At 35.7% G+C, this 18,305-nt stretch overlaps 1 protein-coding gene across 1 annotated transcript in view; it reads right to left on the reverse strand.

Moving 5' to 3' along the window:
* Lim3 (Lim3 homeobox protein) overlaps window positions 1-15,261 on the reverse strand; it is a 49,025-nt gene extending 33,764 nt beyond the window's left edge. Inside the window, exons 1-2 of the mRNA XM_089072786.1 lie at window positions 10,945-15,261; window positions 194-238 (exon numbers count right to left, since the gene is read on the reverse strand). Of these exons, the coding sequence (XP_088928912.1) occupies window positions 194-238; window positions 10,945-11,227 (328 nt within the window). The 5' untranslated portion in view covers window positions 11,228-15,261. The remainder of the gene's footprint in view (window positions 1-193; window positions 239-10,944) is intronic.
* Between the last annotated feature and the right edge of the window lie 3,044 nt (window positions 15,262-18,305).

Genomic DNA, 18,305 nt, shown 5'->3' on the forward strand with positions numbered 1-18,305 from the left:
ACTTGCATTTATTTCTGATAATAAATATATGACAACTGGTAACAGATCACTTTTTCTATATTTATAAGATCAAGATTAAAAATTAAATATTATTATTATTACCCAGTGCCTAGTTTAAGTTTTAAAGATGTTTATAAAAAAGTCTTATCTTGAGAAATAACATAAAAAAGTAAAATAAAACAAAAGCACTCACATTCTTCCTTGATAGTAAAACGGCTTGGTGTTTTGACCCTCCGTTCTAAAACAAAAGAAAAGAAAAAATGAATTGAAATGTTAAATTAAAAATATTTTCCCCTTAAGCTAATTAAAAATGTTAAAAATTTAAAGTAATATGTAATCAAATTGAAAAAAAGAAGAAAAAAACGAATGATATCAGAATGATATGTGATTTATGACAATATCCCCTCCTTCCCCCGTTTTATAACAATTCTCCTTCCCGTTTTATAACAATAAAAAATAATAATAAAATTTCTCTGTAATTAAATTTAATGTTTTTTTTTACTTAAGCTTTCGAAAATTAATTTATTTTAAAATTATTTTAAATACATATTAATTAAGGCACTTCTCTCTATTGTTCCGCTTCTTGTCACATATAATCACATAAGAAATAATCAACGAGAAAATAAATAAATAAATTCTAAAAATCGTTGATTTACCATTACCACTCTGAGATTGCTACAGATTTAAGTGCGCGTCGGCACAATTGCTGTATACGAGAACTGTTCCCGTATCTCGGAGTTGTAGGCGCCATAACTTTTTTATTGGACATTGTGTCACTAACATTTCAACCTGCCTGCACTTTTCTCATGTTGCAGCAATACATAATTTACTCGTCGCTATTACGAGCAACTTCTAACATATTTCACGTGATATTGCGATTCGCCACTTCTTCAGTCGCGAATTATTATTACATTACTCGTGCGCATGATCATCTTTACATCACATCAGCATGGCTCGTATGAGTGTGACATGTTCGTGACAAGTGCAAATATTTCAACGAATAATTTTTACATATGCAAATTAATCATATCGTATTTTGTACGATAATTGTACGTTTTCGCGTAAATGTATATGTAATTCGATTCTGTCGATTCTGATTAATTATAAATAGTAAATAAATATTTAACGAGTATTTGAGAGATCGAATAAAATAATAAAATTGCGAAATTAAATATTTCGCTGAAAAATTAATTATAAGACTTCTTTTTATTATGTTACATAACGAATGTTAATGTAAATGTATTAATTTGTATATTTCAATGAAACAAAAGAATAGCAATTTGCATATAAAATGCAACAAAAAAGTAACGTTTGCAAACACATTTCTCGTATTAAAAGTAATATTTATTTTAATATATTAAAAATTAGTCGTTTTAATAATGTAATTTTGAAATTTGATATAGCTTTCAGTTTCCTGTTTTATCTGTTTTTGCATCAATGTATTATCCAGTTATCTAAAATACTATCAATTTAAAAATCTTAAACTTCATACTCACTGGATTTGAAGTTATTTGATAAGAGTTCACGAAAAGTATCGATAATCATTTACTTGATAGTCTATCAAAGTCGTGGCATATCTAACATGAAATAAATCCATGAAAGTATTCATGCATTAAAGTTTTATTTTTTTTTTTATTATTTGTATACATGTATGTGTACGGGATTCTATTTGACCACTAAAAAACCGCAATATTTCTAGTCGAATGTACCTCGTTTTACACAACTTTGAACCATTCAAAACAAGCGAACAACAATAGCAGTTAACGTTTCGAACGTGCTAAATTACTGTTAAGTGAAAACAACGTACAACATTCGTTGATTTTTTGCAAATTCGTAATGCCACATTTTATTTCCACTTCTGGGCGAATTTTGTGTAATAAGTGCACTTGACATCAAGTCGTAAAAAGTAAGGAAAATATACGGAAGGTGAAATTGATGAGAGTTCTCTGCGTATTGTGCGAGAGTTTTCTCTCGAAGGGATAATTTAAAAGTTAAGCAAGGTTATAGCTTTTTTAGGAAGTTTTCGTTTCTTGTTGTTGTATACAAGAAAACATTGAAAAGTTAGAACTTTCAACTTCTTGTAGCAATGAGCAAGATCTAAATTGTTTTCTCTCTCTCTCTCTCTCTCTCTCTCTCTCTCTCTCTTTCTCTCTCTCTGTTTTCTTAAAATTTTTTTTCTTGAACGTATAATAGATTATTTATGAAGATTTATTAGATTATTTTCAATCTCTATAATGTCGATCATAATTTATTTATATGAATCAATTAAAAATAGTTCTGAGTCTATCAATTTTATTATTATTCAAAAGTTCATAATTAAATGAAAATATTTATTAAAATATAATATTTAAAATTGAAACAAAATTAATAATGAAATATAATTTTTTAGTAATCAAAGTTAGAAATCTTTTATACATCTGATCTATAATAATAGTACTAAAATAGAATGACTGATACTTTTCTATGTTTACTGTAGATTATTATCTTTCTTCGAGTTGTCTTTTCCTTTAAAAATTTGCTCCCTAAAAAATATATAATTTAGATCAGGTAAAAAATCCATTTGGCTTGTATCTAAATATGTTTCTGGATTAAACACGTCGGGGAAGATGTGTGTATGACATTTAGACTCGTGTTCTTTCGGGTCCACGCAATCCTGCCGTGTGCCGGCAACATAATCGTAAGGTTACATAAACGCGGCCTAAACACTATTTAGTTCCCATCATGAGCCACTTAATCTCCGATCGCGTAAACTCCCAGTGGCAACAATGGAAGGGAACCAACAATATACTGAAGAGAGAAATAGAGGCGCATGTGATTATGTTCTTGACAAACAGGAGAACTCTGTTCCGCAAGAGTCACGTGGCGCCGTAGAAGTGAACACCACCTCTCTCTTTCAGTGTAGCGTTCTATGGAAAAACTTACCCCACACGATAGGCGATCGGCGTGCACGCCTCCAAAGAAAACAACCCCGAGGCTTCGGGCTTGCGTTCCCACGTATATACGTTAACTCAATCCCAGAATTCTTCACGTAACAGTTCGGATTACACGCCGCTTACATTCGAAATGTATCTCATTAGGAATGCGTCGATGTATACAAATCGAAAACTCAATATTTGTAATGGTACTTGATGAGTTAATACAAAGTTTACAATTTATTTTTTTTTAGAACAATTTATACATTGCTGGAAAAACGCGAATACCTTAACAGAATTATTTTTCAGTTACTAAATAATATTTTATTTTATATTCGGATATGTTTGAAAACAACTGCAATCAAGTTGATGGCAATTGCAAAGCATTCTGCTGTAAGCAGAAATAAAGACCAAATGGATCAAAATAAAAACCACAAATGGGTTAAATTCAGAAAACTGAATAGAATTGAAATTTGTTAAAAATACTGCATTTTTCATATCAAACATTTTTTAATCAAAGTATAAAGCTTTATATTCTATTTAATTTTACACAAAGTTTACTTTAATAGAATTTTAATTAAGTTTGATTATAAAATTAAAAATATTTTCATAAATGTTGAATAAAACATAAAGCAATTATTATTAATATGTTTTATAAAACTTTTTTTATAAAACTGTAAAGAATTATTGATTATATAAATACAATTTAAATATACAACGTTATAATTATCAAGAACATTAGACTAAATAATAGCTTGCATTAACATTTAACATGCGATAATAATTTAATAGGTTGATTCGCTATTTTCAATAGAAAGCAGGTATATTCTGTATATTATTGCTTTAGTTGAAAATATAAAGTTTTAATCTTATCAAGAATCATTGCTTCTGCCTGTTTACAATCAGAATGACATACTAATAGTCCTTATCTTTTGACGTAATTCTTTCATTGATAATAAGATTAAGATGTGCTAATTTGCACCGCGTTTTTTTAACAGATACCTATAATATAATGTTTATACAAATATTTTATTCAAGTTATTTAAAAGATACAATACTTCGTTATCAAGTTTTTTTAATAACAAACAATTAAACATGCTTTATTCAATTTTATTTAAATATAACAATAGTAATATTAAACAAAATAAAATATTAAAAATACACTCAGGATACACTCGGAATTCTTTATTATTAAAGAGTATAAGTTATCCTCCTTAAAAACAAAATAAAAAATTTCATAAAAAGATGAGATCATATTACGATACGGTCCAATGGTCCCACGACTATCTTTAGACGTTTTCTCTTACCATTTAAAAAAAGAAAGCTATCGATCAAACCTCGATTAGTCGGTACTTCAAGCCGGAAATGACCTCGGGTTAGTCACGCGCGTGAAAAAAAAATCGTAATGCCGTAATATCCTCAGGGTGAGACGCGGTAATTCGACGCGGGTGGTAAAAGAACACGCGTGTGCCCTTAATACGCGGAAATTGTTTTTCAACCTGGAAATATTATGTTTCATTCACTTTTCTTTAAAAGTGTCTACATGGTTCACATAAAATATTTCGTTACATATATTTATTTTTAATAAAATATTTTAACAAGTCCAAGACAATGCGACAATTATTCCATGTATTAAGTAAGAATAATTAAATAGTTTGGATTTCCTTTTACACAAACGTCTTTAAATTCTCTTTATATTCTCATTCTGCGGGTACGATCGAATCATGACTTATAGCGACGCGGATTGGCAATAAGGGGACGATAACCGATATTTAACGACATTACCGGGCCGATCTATCACGACGAGTGGTCACTCGGGGCGAAGTTGCGCTACGAAAAGCGAAGGAAACGAAAGAAAATATAGGAAAAGCCTAGCCCATGCCTTTCTGATCCGGCGGTTTTCATGCTTGAATCATAAAAAAAGGTAGCAAAACCGCCATTACCGCAGAAAACTTTCGACTTGGAAAGCAATTTTCCCTTCCCACTTACGCAACTTTTTTCAAGAGAAATGGAGGCAGGGAAAAGGTATTGCCGCGATTATAGCATATGAAAAGGGTTGCCAGTATTTTCATTCCACGCGGATGTATCCTGATATCGCGAAATATAATCGATATACAAATATTTCTTATCCATATATTTGTATCTTGTCAAACAAAATATTAGAAAATTTGAAGGATATTATCCAATTAAATTAAAAAAATTTTTTAATTCTAATGCAAAGTTTATTAATCAAAGTGTTATGTGCATACAATATTTTATTTCTTCGATCGACGGTGCTCGTATGACAAGAAGGATTTACGAACGTTCAAAGTGTGAAATTTGAAATAAATAACGTGAGGACACGTTTCATCTTCGTCAAGGAAAAAAAAATACAGGAACTATGCTTCACAAGCACCGTAAAGTGACGCGAGGAATTTAAGTCTCAGGGGAAGAGCTTCTTCCAGCCGCGTAATACGATCAACTCGTCCAATCATCGGCTTTGGCTACCGCGAAGCACTCGGGGACGTTCGTCGTCCACCAACACGCGCGCACAAAGAGGATGCACGCTCGTATACACCCCCCCCCCCCACACACACACACACACACACAAAAGTATTGCGCGTACGAGCGTGTTAGTGAGCGCGATTATACGGAGAAGGAACCTTAAGGTTCAGCCCTTTTAGAGCGCCAAAGCCGATCCGTCGTCGGCAACAAAGGTACCGACCTTCATTCTCATTTTCCCACCAACTTCTCTCTACCCCTACACGTAAATACGCGCTACCCCGTAACCGGTCCGCCATTTTCTTTTCATCCCCGTCCCGAGCAGCCCTCATTCGCTATGAGCCGTCGTTTCCTATGGCTACCATTTCGCTCGGGGGTTGGTTGACATCGTCATTGGAGCTCTTCGTCCCTTGTCAACGCACATTTCTGACAATCTTTCCATAAAAAAAACGAGAAGAGAGACTTTTCATTTCGCGATTTTCTCTCTTTTTTTCTCGCGCGCACGAGATATACAATCCAAAGTGATGAAATCATCCGTTAAATTTTTCAGAGGAAAGCGGATACAATGATCAAAAAATTTTATTTTAAATTTTTTAAATTTTATTTTGTCTTCTCTATTATAATTTTACCCAATTTAGCGCTTCTTTTAATTTGGCCAGAGCTTAGTTAAATTATATTGTTGTTCGATTTTTCATCTGTCAAAGATTACAACTAAAAGGAAGCAAAATAATTAAAATTAATTAAAATTTATCTGCAAATAAAGTCAGTTTTTAGACACAAATGATTCAATACAAAAGACAAAATCCAAACATAATGATACAAGTGAATTTGACAAATTATCTGTTTAGCTTATGTTTGCGCGGAACATTAATATTGCAAAAATAAATTTTAGAAAATTTTGTAGTTTGGATCTTGCCGAATAGCGGATGCTTTCCGCAAGAGACATAAATCGACACAAGTAGTTATGTCATCATTTGTCCTCGTTTAGCATTCGATAAACAGCAAAGACAATAGATGATGTAAACTAGGGCTGCGTCGACTTGTATTTGTATTGCGGAAAAACATCCAAAATTCGTTGCGATTTGCGAGAACAAGAAAATCGACAACGGAGTTTCTACTCCGTTCAAGCTTTGACGTGGCTCTGACGTGGCTCGCAAGTTTGTAGTTTAGTTCTAGGTCGGGTGTAGGATTTGAGCGCGTCGTACGTACGCGTCGCATCGTGCCCGAGGCAATACCGTATATCGATTGTGGGACGGCCGAGCCTCCGAACACATTACATGATTAAATCGCCCCAATGGCATAGCAACCGGCCTTGCAGCACTTACCTTATTAAAATATCCGCCACCCTCGCCGCGCCCTTTTAACAAAAGCGGAGCCGCGAACTACACTCCGCTCTCTTTATTACTCAGAAACGCTTAGCCGACCAGAGGTTGATCGGTTCTCCAGGTCACAAAACGATCGCTCTGAATCTACCCTTTTAATAGCAGGCGTTAATCCGTACATCGCGATTATGACGCTAATAATCGATCTGACTGAAGTCGTACACAATTCGCTTATGAGACAAATGAGACAAATTAAATCGAAATTAATCACGTTTGATGTTGCATGCAAAGGGTAAAGAGGATAGTTTCTAAAATATTAGAAAAAGATCTCGGAATTTTATCAATTAAAACATTGTATATATTTGTTTAAACAAATTAATCGGAACAATAAATAATTTACAAAATAAAGTCATGTTAAAAATTTTAATATTTCATGCTATGTGTACGTATTAAATTTGCATTTAGAAATATAAATTCTAATGTTAAAAAAGAAAATATATAAAAACAATTATTATTTTCTAATTCCTCGGTCAAAGGACGATATTAAAAATTTTTAAATGAAATATTAATGTAATATTAACGTAATTGGTAATTAAGAAAGTCCCAACAGCTGCGGATTCGTAATAAAACGTAAAGTATAACTCGTATTCGGATTCTAAAAGGGTTATAAGGTCACGAGCCTCTGCTTATGGATGGCGAACTTAATTATCGCGCTAAACTCGCGCGATCCGTCGTGAATATTCATTCGGAAAATCGGTCGTCGACTTCGAATTGCTGCAACCACGAGATCGTCCTCCAGCCGCGGACGTTCATAATTTAGGAAGCCTTCGACCTTGCTCCACTCACCGAGATCGACTGGATGAATAACTCAAAGGACAAGGCGAGGTGCGCGTGGTGGAAGAGGCAAAGGAGAAGGAGGATGAAATTGGCGGGCAGAGCTGTAGTTAGAAGAGACGAGCGAAAGTCGAGTGCAGATCTATAAATAAAGATCTTACGTCTCGTGGCGGATTAATTATTGCCGATATATTCCTATATTTGGAGATTTAAAAGTAAAAGTATATCGTTTGAAAACATTATTATGCAATATCTCATATTGCACTTTCCTTTACTGATTCTTGAATGATCTGGAAGGATCATATTATTTACGAAAAAAATAGTGAGATAATAATTTTTGTACTGTAAATAATTAAAATTTTAAATAATCTCGAAAATGTAAAAAAACAATACTGCGAGTTTATCTCTTAAAAATGGGAAAAAAATCAAGCTTTCTTTTCACTCGATTATTATAGGAAAGATATAAAATTCGGAACTGATAAAATTTTATTTACCATAAGCTTCTGTTCAAATGTGTTTTACATTAAGAAACATTTTTATCTGTAACGTCAGAAAATAAAGTGTGCCAATGACAATTTACAATAAAAATAGCGAATGTTGTTCTAGTTGTAGAGATAATATCTCTGAGATGGCCCTGAATACAACCGATCAAATGTAGTTCAACGATAAGAAGATATGAAATATTTTTCACGTCACTTTAAGCGATCGTTGTGTAGAGAGAAAATATCATTGAACATGACGAGCAACTGCACTTATTAAATAATATGAATTTACAATACATTTCGCAATACAGTAAGTTTGCGAATTTTTAAATTGAAATAAAATAATTATAAGATTTCTTTTAGAAATATTTGCCAAAAGAGAATTAAATTATTCCCGACATTTATAAATAATAAAAAAAAATTAAAATTAACTTAATATTATATAAGCAGTCATCATTGCAAGACTCATAACATTATAATCTTGTAGAATTATAGTGAAATAAATTACATTACTGCAAGTTAGTTAATCGGCTAATTAATTACACTCAATTGTATTAATTTAAATCAAAAGATTTAAGTTTATATTCATATTTCTATAATCATGTTTTAAAGTTAGTAAAGTTTAAGATGAGTTATATTCTAAAATTATGTTTATATGTATACATAATATAATTTTGCAATTAAACTAGAATATGTAACAACTAATTTTAACTCTAAAATAATTCCGAAATAATTGGATCAGAGAAAGAATTTTGAACGCGTATGCACTGATTGTAAATATTTTTTTTAATCTATGTATATTATAATTTGCACGTGATTGAATACTAAAATCAATCATCTAATTTATTTTGATTTATAGACGGGTAAATATGTAATATTGTTAAAGTACAGAAATCTAAAAAAATGTTTTCTCTTTAAATAATATAACATTTAAAAAATAAATATAAATATGAAAAATAAATAAAAATGGCAACAAATATAAAATATTCAATTTTATGTTATCAACTAACTTTACAAGCTCTTGTTTTTAAAACTGAGAAAAAAGTAGTTATAGTTGCAAATAATTCAATTAAAACTCATTTTAATTTGGAATATAAAAATTATTTAAAGTAATTATAATTCAACATAGAACTGATTACAAAAAACTTTTTGAGAATTTAAAGTCGATTTTTAGTCAAAGACATTTCGTTGGAAACTCAGCAATCGAATATTTGACGTCATTTTACTAAAATATCGTCCGGCTTTAGGGGTTACGACGTCATAAAATCGATAAAGAAAACAATAAGACGGTGGCATGGATGCGATAGTGAATTTTTAGATGGGGATATTAATTTTATCGATCGCCGATGGAGAGCCATTATCAAAAAGCGACCACTGTTCACGTAATATAAGTCCAAGAGAGAATTTTAAGGTAAGCCAATATCGGAAGATATCGGCGTTATTCGAATCAAAATTATGTCAAACGATATGCACCGTAAATCGAAGGAACGAAATTGCGATCGAGTTTCGACCGGTTAAATTGTCAAGCGTTTCGTTACTAATTTCGTCTAATTAATCATGAAGCTTCCACGTGTAAATTGTTTTTGATGTAATTGCCATCGTGCAATTGCCATTGTGCAATTGGCAGTTGCATTTCGCGGATAAAAGCTGCGGACGGGTTTCCGAGTCAACGAACATAACGAAAAATCGAGCGATAATAATTAAATGGAGTCTAATGTTTGCGCTGGATAATCTACTTGATATTTACGTTTATTAGCTCAGCAGAAATAGCAAAAAGAGAACAATATTCAGTTTTACAAAAACGCTCTTTAGATATGTTTAATTATATTATAAAGATAATGTTTATTAACGAAATATTAAGTAATATTAATAATGATATAATCATCTTGTCATCATTACACAAATTAACAGAATATTAATAATTTACATAAGTATTAAACGTCAGAATAAATATTTTTTTTTTATAAGCGTCGACACATTGAATAATCAACTTGACGTAACTTAGACGTAAGAAGAAAGGAATGTTCTGCATATAATATGTATTTGAAACGATGCATCATCGTGCCAACGATAATTTCTTTAATGCATTACTTTTTAGAATAAACTCACTTTTGTATTAAGAAAACGAAAAATTAGATTTAAGGAAATAAAAATAATCTTTCTACAATACAGTTCCTCCAATGCCCTTTACACATGCGAGCGTTGCATAAGTTAGCAATCTTGATTTTGTTCAAAAATAATCTCTGATAATATTCGCTAGCGCTATCGTTCTATCGGTTTACTGATATGTCATTTTGTGATTAACGATATGAAATTCTATAATTAACAATTTTATTAATCATTAAATTAACGATTACATAAAGCTCTAAGCGTTTAATAATTACATTTTAAAAATTTCTCTCTTTTCTATCATCGCTTCTTTTTCAGAAAATTTTCGCGTACTTATTCTCTGCGAATCTCAATAGAATTAAATATCCACAATAGTACTTATTAATTTTTAATGTATACAGAAGATTGAAAAAATGGTGTTTCAAACTTTAGCAGGAATTATTCATATAAAAAAATCATTCATGCAAATTACTTTTTTGTTAATAAAATATAATTTTTCGTAAGTTTAAATAACAATTCATAAATTAATAATCAATATCATCAGTAGCACATAAAATCTTGATATTCGCATCAATCCTTTCCAAAGAAATGATCAATTTGCGAAACTTTCACATATCGTTTTCTTCTCACTTTCTTCCAGAGTAGAAAATATAATTTCCAAGCGTAAATAATTGAAAAATTTACAAATTAATTCCTATTGTCTGGCAATTTATGGAGCATTCGTGATAGATACTCCATCAATTGTGATTATTTCTAAAGGATCTTCTGTCGAATTTTTTTTAGACATGTCGTTCTTTCACCTACCTTCTAAATTCTTGTTTCTCGCGAGAAGTGCTAATAAGACGTCCTGATTCGATGCCGCGTCGGCCAGATCCTCGTCCTGGTGGGTCGGCGGCAGCGTCGGCCCCAGCGGCGGCATGGCGCCCGGCGGCGGACGTGGCATCATCACCGGCGGGCCCGGTGCGGCCCCCAGCGGCAGGGCCAGGCCGCCGGACGTGTGGTGCAGGGAATTGTGGGCCGCGATCGGGCCGCTGCTGGTCAGGCTCGTCGGTAGCGTCGCGACCGGCGGCTGCACCGCCGCCGACATCGACAGGTCGACGCCACCCAGCAGCACCGGACGACAGCCACCGGAAGCACCGCTGCCGCTCACCGCCGGGAGGATCCCGCCGCCCCCCGGCAGCGGTGCGTACGGCAAGTACAGCTCCAGTCTAAGAGCGAGCTCGTGCAATCGCGTCGAGAAGCAATTCCCGGCGAGATCGTCGCCCTCCGCCCGATTGTCTCTCCGAGACCGGCGATCCGCTTCCGCGTGGACGGCGAGACGGAATTCTACCAAGTATCACGACCAAGTGGCTTAAGTTGGTCAAAATTGACTACGAATCAACGAACGTCGACAGAGATGAGTTCATTGAAGATATTCAAAAGATCACTCATACACGCGATGCATCTGTTTGTTGTTGTCTTGGTTAAAGAAAATTGATAACTAGCAGTTTCTTAAATTGTTGCCAGGTTTGAAATGTTAATACGGATTCTGCGAAAGGCTATTGTTGTTGCAAGATTTCTTGAAGTGAGAAACTTTTGCGTATAGAAACATACAGTCGTGCATCAAGGCACTTTCTTTTCCAAAGATGAAGTACTATTATCAAGTTTCTATATTATCAAATCAAAGGAAGTACGTTTCAACTGCCATATTGCGGATAAAACAGCGGATAAGAAGCCGCACGTCTCTTTGGGGATTTGCTGTTTATATCTTCCACCGTCGTTCAAACTTGCGCGATGTACTTACTGATCTTCGAACTATCTCTTGAAGTTACCGAACTCATTTGATTTTCAAGGTATTTCAAAGAGAAATCACTCCGAAACAAGCAACGTCTATTTAGTAGAAAACACAAACAGGTCAGTTCGATGTTAAACATAGAATTCCTGTTTAGAAGGATTTCTTAGAGTTCCGCTGATGATTTAGCTTCAAAAGAAGATTACTAAAAAAACATGACTCTAAAAATTCACCGATTCACTTCCCCACTTTCTTATCACTCCTTCCGCTATTGTTAACACCAGCTTTGTTGCACTGAGAAAATATAATTCTCGTGACACTTCCGCAAGCAACTACTACTTCCACATTTGTTATTTCTAGATATAAATCTTTTGATAATCTTCAACTCGCGCTTCTATTTGAAACCGAAGAAGCAAATAATTATTACGAGGTTTGCAATGTGAGAAAAAATGCGTAAACGATTTCATCCACTCACGGCGAACAATCGTTCGTCGTCTTCTTCGCCGTTCGCGTTATCTTGAAGAGAATGTGACCAATTTCGTCGCGAAATTCGCGCAATTGCTCGTAAACGACGCAGTTGCGAAGGAAAACGCTTCTCTTGCGCAAGATACGCTCTTTGCGCTCGGGAGTCGTTTACGAGCTCGTTGCACGAGACTTGAATGGGCTGTTTGTAAATAGTTCCACCTACACTACCACTTGCAAATCGTTTATTGTCAATGTTCACGCTCGGCTCGACAAGTCTATACGATTTTCTATTCGCGCAGAATTTCCTCTCAGCGCAGATCAAGTCGAACACGCGTAATTTTTACCTTGACGCATTCATCGCAAATATCGCGCGTCAAATATTGCAATCCTAACTTTTAATCACGATATTCTCTTCCTTGAAGAAGATTATCCAACGAAACTGCCTCCTATCTTCCAGCTGGATCGCTCGTATTTTCGCTGGCGAAAAAATGTGATTAGCTAAGGACAATCACGCGTTATTACGAACAATGCCGGATAACGTGATTCACACCGATTCGACATCGCTGATGAAAAGTTCAACTCGCATAAAATTTACATCACTTCCTGCTGTATTTTTCCCGAAAGCAACACACATGATGTCTCCAATCGCAATCGAAGCTTATGCTTCTACCTATCTTGATTCGAATCTACCGTTGCTTCGCAAGGTAAATACGATAGCAGTCGAATCTTCTCTAATTCGGGACCGGGTCCAGTCGAATTAACGGCACTTCGATGTCTTCGATTGAGCCGGAAATCACCCGCGACGACGCACCGCGCGTCTTCCGTGCGGGCCTGAAGCCAGCCGCGCACTCGTCGATGCTTCCGAGAACCGCCGACGGATCGCCTGCCGCTTATCGGACCGCTCGCGAGGCCCGGTTTATCTCGAAACCGTAACCTTGAATACGTAGCGCCGATCGCCCCGATCTCGTCGAATTGGACTCTCGTCGAGTCCGTCGCGTCGCGATTCCGTTGCCTATCTTTCAACTTCACACACGTTTCTCGAACAGCGTTGATGTTTTCTTAAAACGAACACGGTAAAGTTACTCGAAATATCTCATTTTTTTATTTTGCAATTGAACCACAGTGGTAGATTTTAATTCGATAAATCTCAAATATTATTCTGTTTAACTAAAGTGCAACTGAGGATTTAATCAGTAAAAATCCATGCGTTTTATTTTCTATTAATCAAGATAGAAAAAAACACTGATTTTTCACATGTGCGTTAAATATCAATAAAATATAAATTTCTTGATCATCTCTTTCTTAAAAAAAAATCGCTTAACTTTCATCCTTCCACTACAACACAGTTAAAGTTCTATGTCTTCCCTATTGATAATCATTATACAATCACATATTTTCCATCTCTTTAACATCGCATTTTGCGATCGTGTTCACTTTTTATCCAAATATTTCTTCGATCCTTTTCGCAATTACGATCGTATCATATCCTCAACAATGTTGATCGATATTCCATGGGGCAGCTAAAATTTTCTTTCGATTTCGAATAAATTCGATCGTAGCTGATAACACTGGATGCTTCCAAAACTCTCCTGTGGGATCCAATTCCTCTCGAGTCGCATCGAATCAGTATCGTCGTCCACGCCGCGATCGGTAGTAAGAGAACGGTTTTTACGCGCGTGTCGATGTAAATTTCGCGTCGTGCCCGACGTAAATCGGCCGACGGGCCGACGCGGAGAAAAACGCGATGGATTGCGGCCGATCTAGTCGGCTACTGTTCTCCGTCCGGTTGATTTCGGCCCGAATATGCGGTCAGCCTCGCCGGCCGTCGGTAAGAAACGCCAAATTCCGCGGCCTCCTGATCACGATCTTCGACCTGCCACGTTGTCCTGCCCGTTTTTTCTTTCTCATCGGTAAAGCGAACCCGTCCCGATGGTTCGCGGCCGGTCTACGAGCGCGTTCGATGACACTCTTCGATGACCATAACTGATCGTCCTCGCTCGCCTTGATAGCTCCGCATGTTGCGTCTAACTTGAGTGGACCAACAGTAGGAAGCGATAGTTTTGATCGAAGCTCGTGAGAATATCGACAATCGTGTAGATATTAGGTTCTGTTAGATTAGTGACGTCTTTTGCTTTATATCCACGTGTGTAATCCACGTTCTTTGGCGATTCTGAAGTTTTTCAATAACATGAAGAACTAGTTTCAAGAAAGTCCAGTTTGAACTTTGCTTAATCGTTCACTGATACCATCCTAGACAACACTAGAGAAATAATTAAAAAAAAATAAGCTGATCATCCAACAGAATAGCACGATGAAGTTATCCCAGGATCTCTATGAATCGCCTCAAAGCTCACTACGAATTTTTGAATAATTCCTCCAGTTTCCAATGTAAATCTTGCTCGCTCGTAGATAAATATCGGTAATAATCAATCAGAGAGGCAATTTTGTATAGATGTGACAATACGAATTTCGGTACGACCTCGTCAGTCGAAGTTTCCTCGCGGCAAAACTCAGCACTGTAGACACAAATTTGCGATCCTCGTCGTGCGCCGACGAGGATCGAGCGACGCGATTGTGGAATGTGCGATTTGATTAGCAGGTGCCGCGGTACTATGATGCCGGCTTCAGCACGGCGTTAGTACACCGGTCAGTAGGAACTGGGCTCTCTCGGAGGGCACGAAGGACGCGGAAGGTGGAGGTGGTCGTCCACCGGACGTACCGTCCGAAATCGCGTACGCAGCTATCAGAGGAGAGGTTGCCACCCTACCCACCGTCCTCGGCCACCACCGAGACCACCGCCGCCACCTCGAACACCACCTCGAAGAGAGGAATCATCGGTGGGGGAGTCTCGACACGCCTGCGCCCCGTGCGCGACGCTTGCCCCCCTTGCTCGCGAGGCAACGCGAGGCGGAACGCGTGGGGAACGCGTACCAAGGTACGATCTCGCGCAAGATTTCGAAATGGTTTACGAGGCGAACCCTAAAGCCAGCGGAGCTACCTTGTTCGAGCGCGACGGACTTCGTTTCTCTCAGGAAGAGAAGAGAAAGCGATCTACTGTGACTATAGATGACCGGCATACAGGTGCAAACGACCTCGTGCGAACTGCCTCGAAAGTTAATATGCGAGATAAACATACAGTTTTTATTTAAAAATCAAACATATAAATGAGAAAAACGTTTGGAGTATTAAATAAATTTTCTTTACATTATACTTTGCGTAATAATTATATTCTTATAATTAATTTCGAAATTTCCTCTTAAAATAGAAGAAAAGTTGTTTCTGCGATAAATAATTTAAATTTAAATTATTCTATTCAACGTCAAAAATAACATAAAATGAATTTTTTAATTTTACTTAAAAGACTACTGATAGTTAATTTTTGCATAAACTGCTTTTTTTTAATTGTAAATATAATATTACGTGTACATATGTAGTTCTTTTACAAAAATAACTTAAGACGTAATATCAAATAACTTATTTTAATCGTGATATCTTTAGTAATTACATTTAGCAAATTAATATTTATAATTACTTTTAAATAAATCTGTAATGTCATTTTGAGATATCTATTTCTAAATTTTATATTTACTACGACTATATTTTCTGTATACGGATTTCGCGATATAAAGAAGATGATGCGATGGGAAGGAAGATCGATGATGCACGTACGAGCATGACGTTTATAGCGAGGTTATCAATATCAAGCTTTTACTAGTTTTCTATACGAAAGTGACTAGAGTTGAGAAGAAAGAATGAGAAAAAGAGAAAAGAGTAGTTCTAACCAACACGAATAAACAACTGATGGTTCTCTTAGCAATTTAGAAATTCAACGTTTCGATATATATACGTATCATATATACGTATCAATAATATATATGCATTGGTTTACATTATAGTAATTATTAATTTTGTTTCGCATATATTATTAACACTGTGTTAAAATAAGTTTATATACATAGGAACAATTTGGAGTAGAAACTCCAACTCAGGATTTCTTCACAACTTTAGTTTGTATGAAATTTAAATTTCTATATTTATATCAATAATTTACTGTAGAAAGTATTAAGAAAATTATATTTAAAATAAATAAAACTTTAGAATTTTTCTCTTTAACTCTTTCAAAGTAACATAATTGAAGAATTAATATTTTTTCATGTCCTTTGAAATTCTTGTTAAAAAAATAAAAATTACTTATTATTTACATATCGTTATATCTAATTATTATTATCTCTTTGTATGTATGCATATATTAGATAAATTATGTGTAAACGTTTGTTTAAAAAAAAATGTGTATTCAACACGATTTACCAGAAAGAATTTTTTCAATTTCGAATTTACTTTCCTACTTTTTCCAAAATTATTATCGACACGTGTATGATCTGTACGATGAGAATACCCGAGTAAATGCTTTAACTCATTTACGTCTAAAGCGAACGATAAATCATACAGCCGTATTATTAATAACGCGACGGGAGAAAGGGCTGACAGGGCGGCGCGAGAAAAAGCGCATCCGAACTTCCGCGGGCGTCGAAGGTTCCGCAAGAAACACACAGAATGGGATAGTATCAAGCGCTAATCAAGACCGATGGTCAATAATGGCGGCCACGGGCTGGCTGGTCGGCCAACCCAAGTCCAACCTACCCCTCGGGCGCCGGGCGTGTACAGGGTGGTTTAAGCCACCACCGTCGTCGTCGCCGCCACCGCCGCCGCCACCGCCGCCGCCACCGCCGCCGCCGCCGCAACCTCCCACTATCGCGCTCGACAGGGGTTGACTCTGCCTGAAGCTGGAGAGCGAGACATATTTTTATTGTACCTAGGTGAATCACTGCTACAAGGCATTTCTCTGTGTGTTATCTAACTCCGGCCGCTTGTCTACGCGCACGCTTTTACGCCCGCGCATGGATCCGTTATCTTGTATTTTATTCCCGTTGCTGGAAAATGCACGCCGGCTGCACGACAATTTTGCGCGATTTTGGTAAACGGATTTTTCACCCGGAAAATCAACGGCGCCAACAATGATAATAAAGATCAATCGGATTACGATCGCGGTATTGTAGGATTAATAAGCCCATTCTTCTCCATCCGCGCATTAGAACGTTGCGAAATTATTGCGAGCGCCTTTGTTTTTATCTTATACCAAAATACCTTTGAGTACCAAGCAAAAAATATCATTATATATTCAGTCACGTTGAAAGTATAAAATTAATCGGTTTTTTTTTCTCTAGATTGTGCGTATGAATAAAGCTCGTTACACGCAAAATACATGGCGCGCACATTGCGGCTCGTTCGAAAAGAGCATTTGCGAATGGCTTGTATATACGTTCGTACACACATATACTGTGCATATAGTACATACACTTGATCCTATATACCTATATACATCTGATCTCACTGTACACTGTAACATGGGTTCATGACCGTCGTGTATTCAGTCAGCACATTCGTATGAATTTACTCTGCTGATATACACGGATATTCAGACATAGTGTTGGTCATATATAGAGATACATTTGAGTATGCATCAAAAGTCGCGCATTTCTTCTTTAGACTTTATCCTAGGTGATGAACTGGAAGAAACAACAGTTCTTTTGTGTCATTATGATTTGAAGATAGTGATATTAAATGATAAAAAAAAATTTTGGAATTTTTATCATTAATAAATAATAAAAATCCAAAAACTTTTTCAATAGGAATTTTAATATCTATTTAGTACGATACCCGCCTATTAAATTATCAATGGGCAATTGAATTTCGTTTTACAATCCTGAGAACGGGAAGTTGATTTTAAGTAAATGAGTTGATAAGTATGTGTGTGAATAAGCATTGTCATCATCCAATATCATGTCCCAAGAACGAATTCCTGCTTTTCGTTTTTAATCGCTCACAATTCTAGCTTTAATTAAGGAGAGCCTTATCGCGAATAAAAAGA

This window comes from Pogonomyrmex barbatus, unplaced genomic scaffold, assembly GCF_055798465.1.
Source record: "Pogonomyrmex barbatus isolate J1 unplaced genomic scaffold, ASM5579846v1 scaffold14, whole genome shotgun sequence".
NCBI lineage: Eukaryota > Metazoa > Arthropoda > Insecta > Hymenoptera > Formicidae > Pogonomyrmex > Pogonomyrmex barbatus.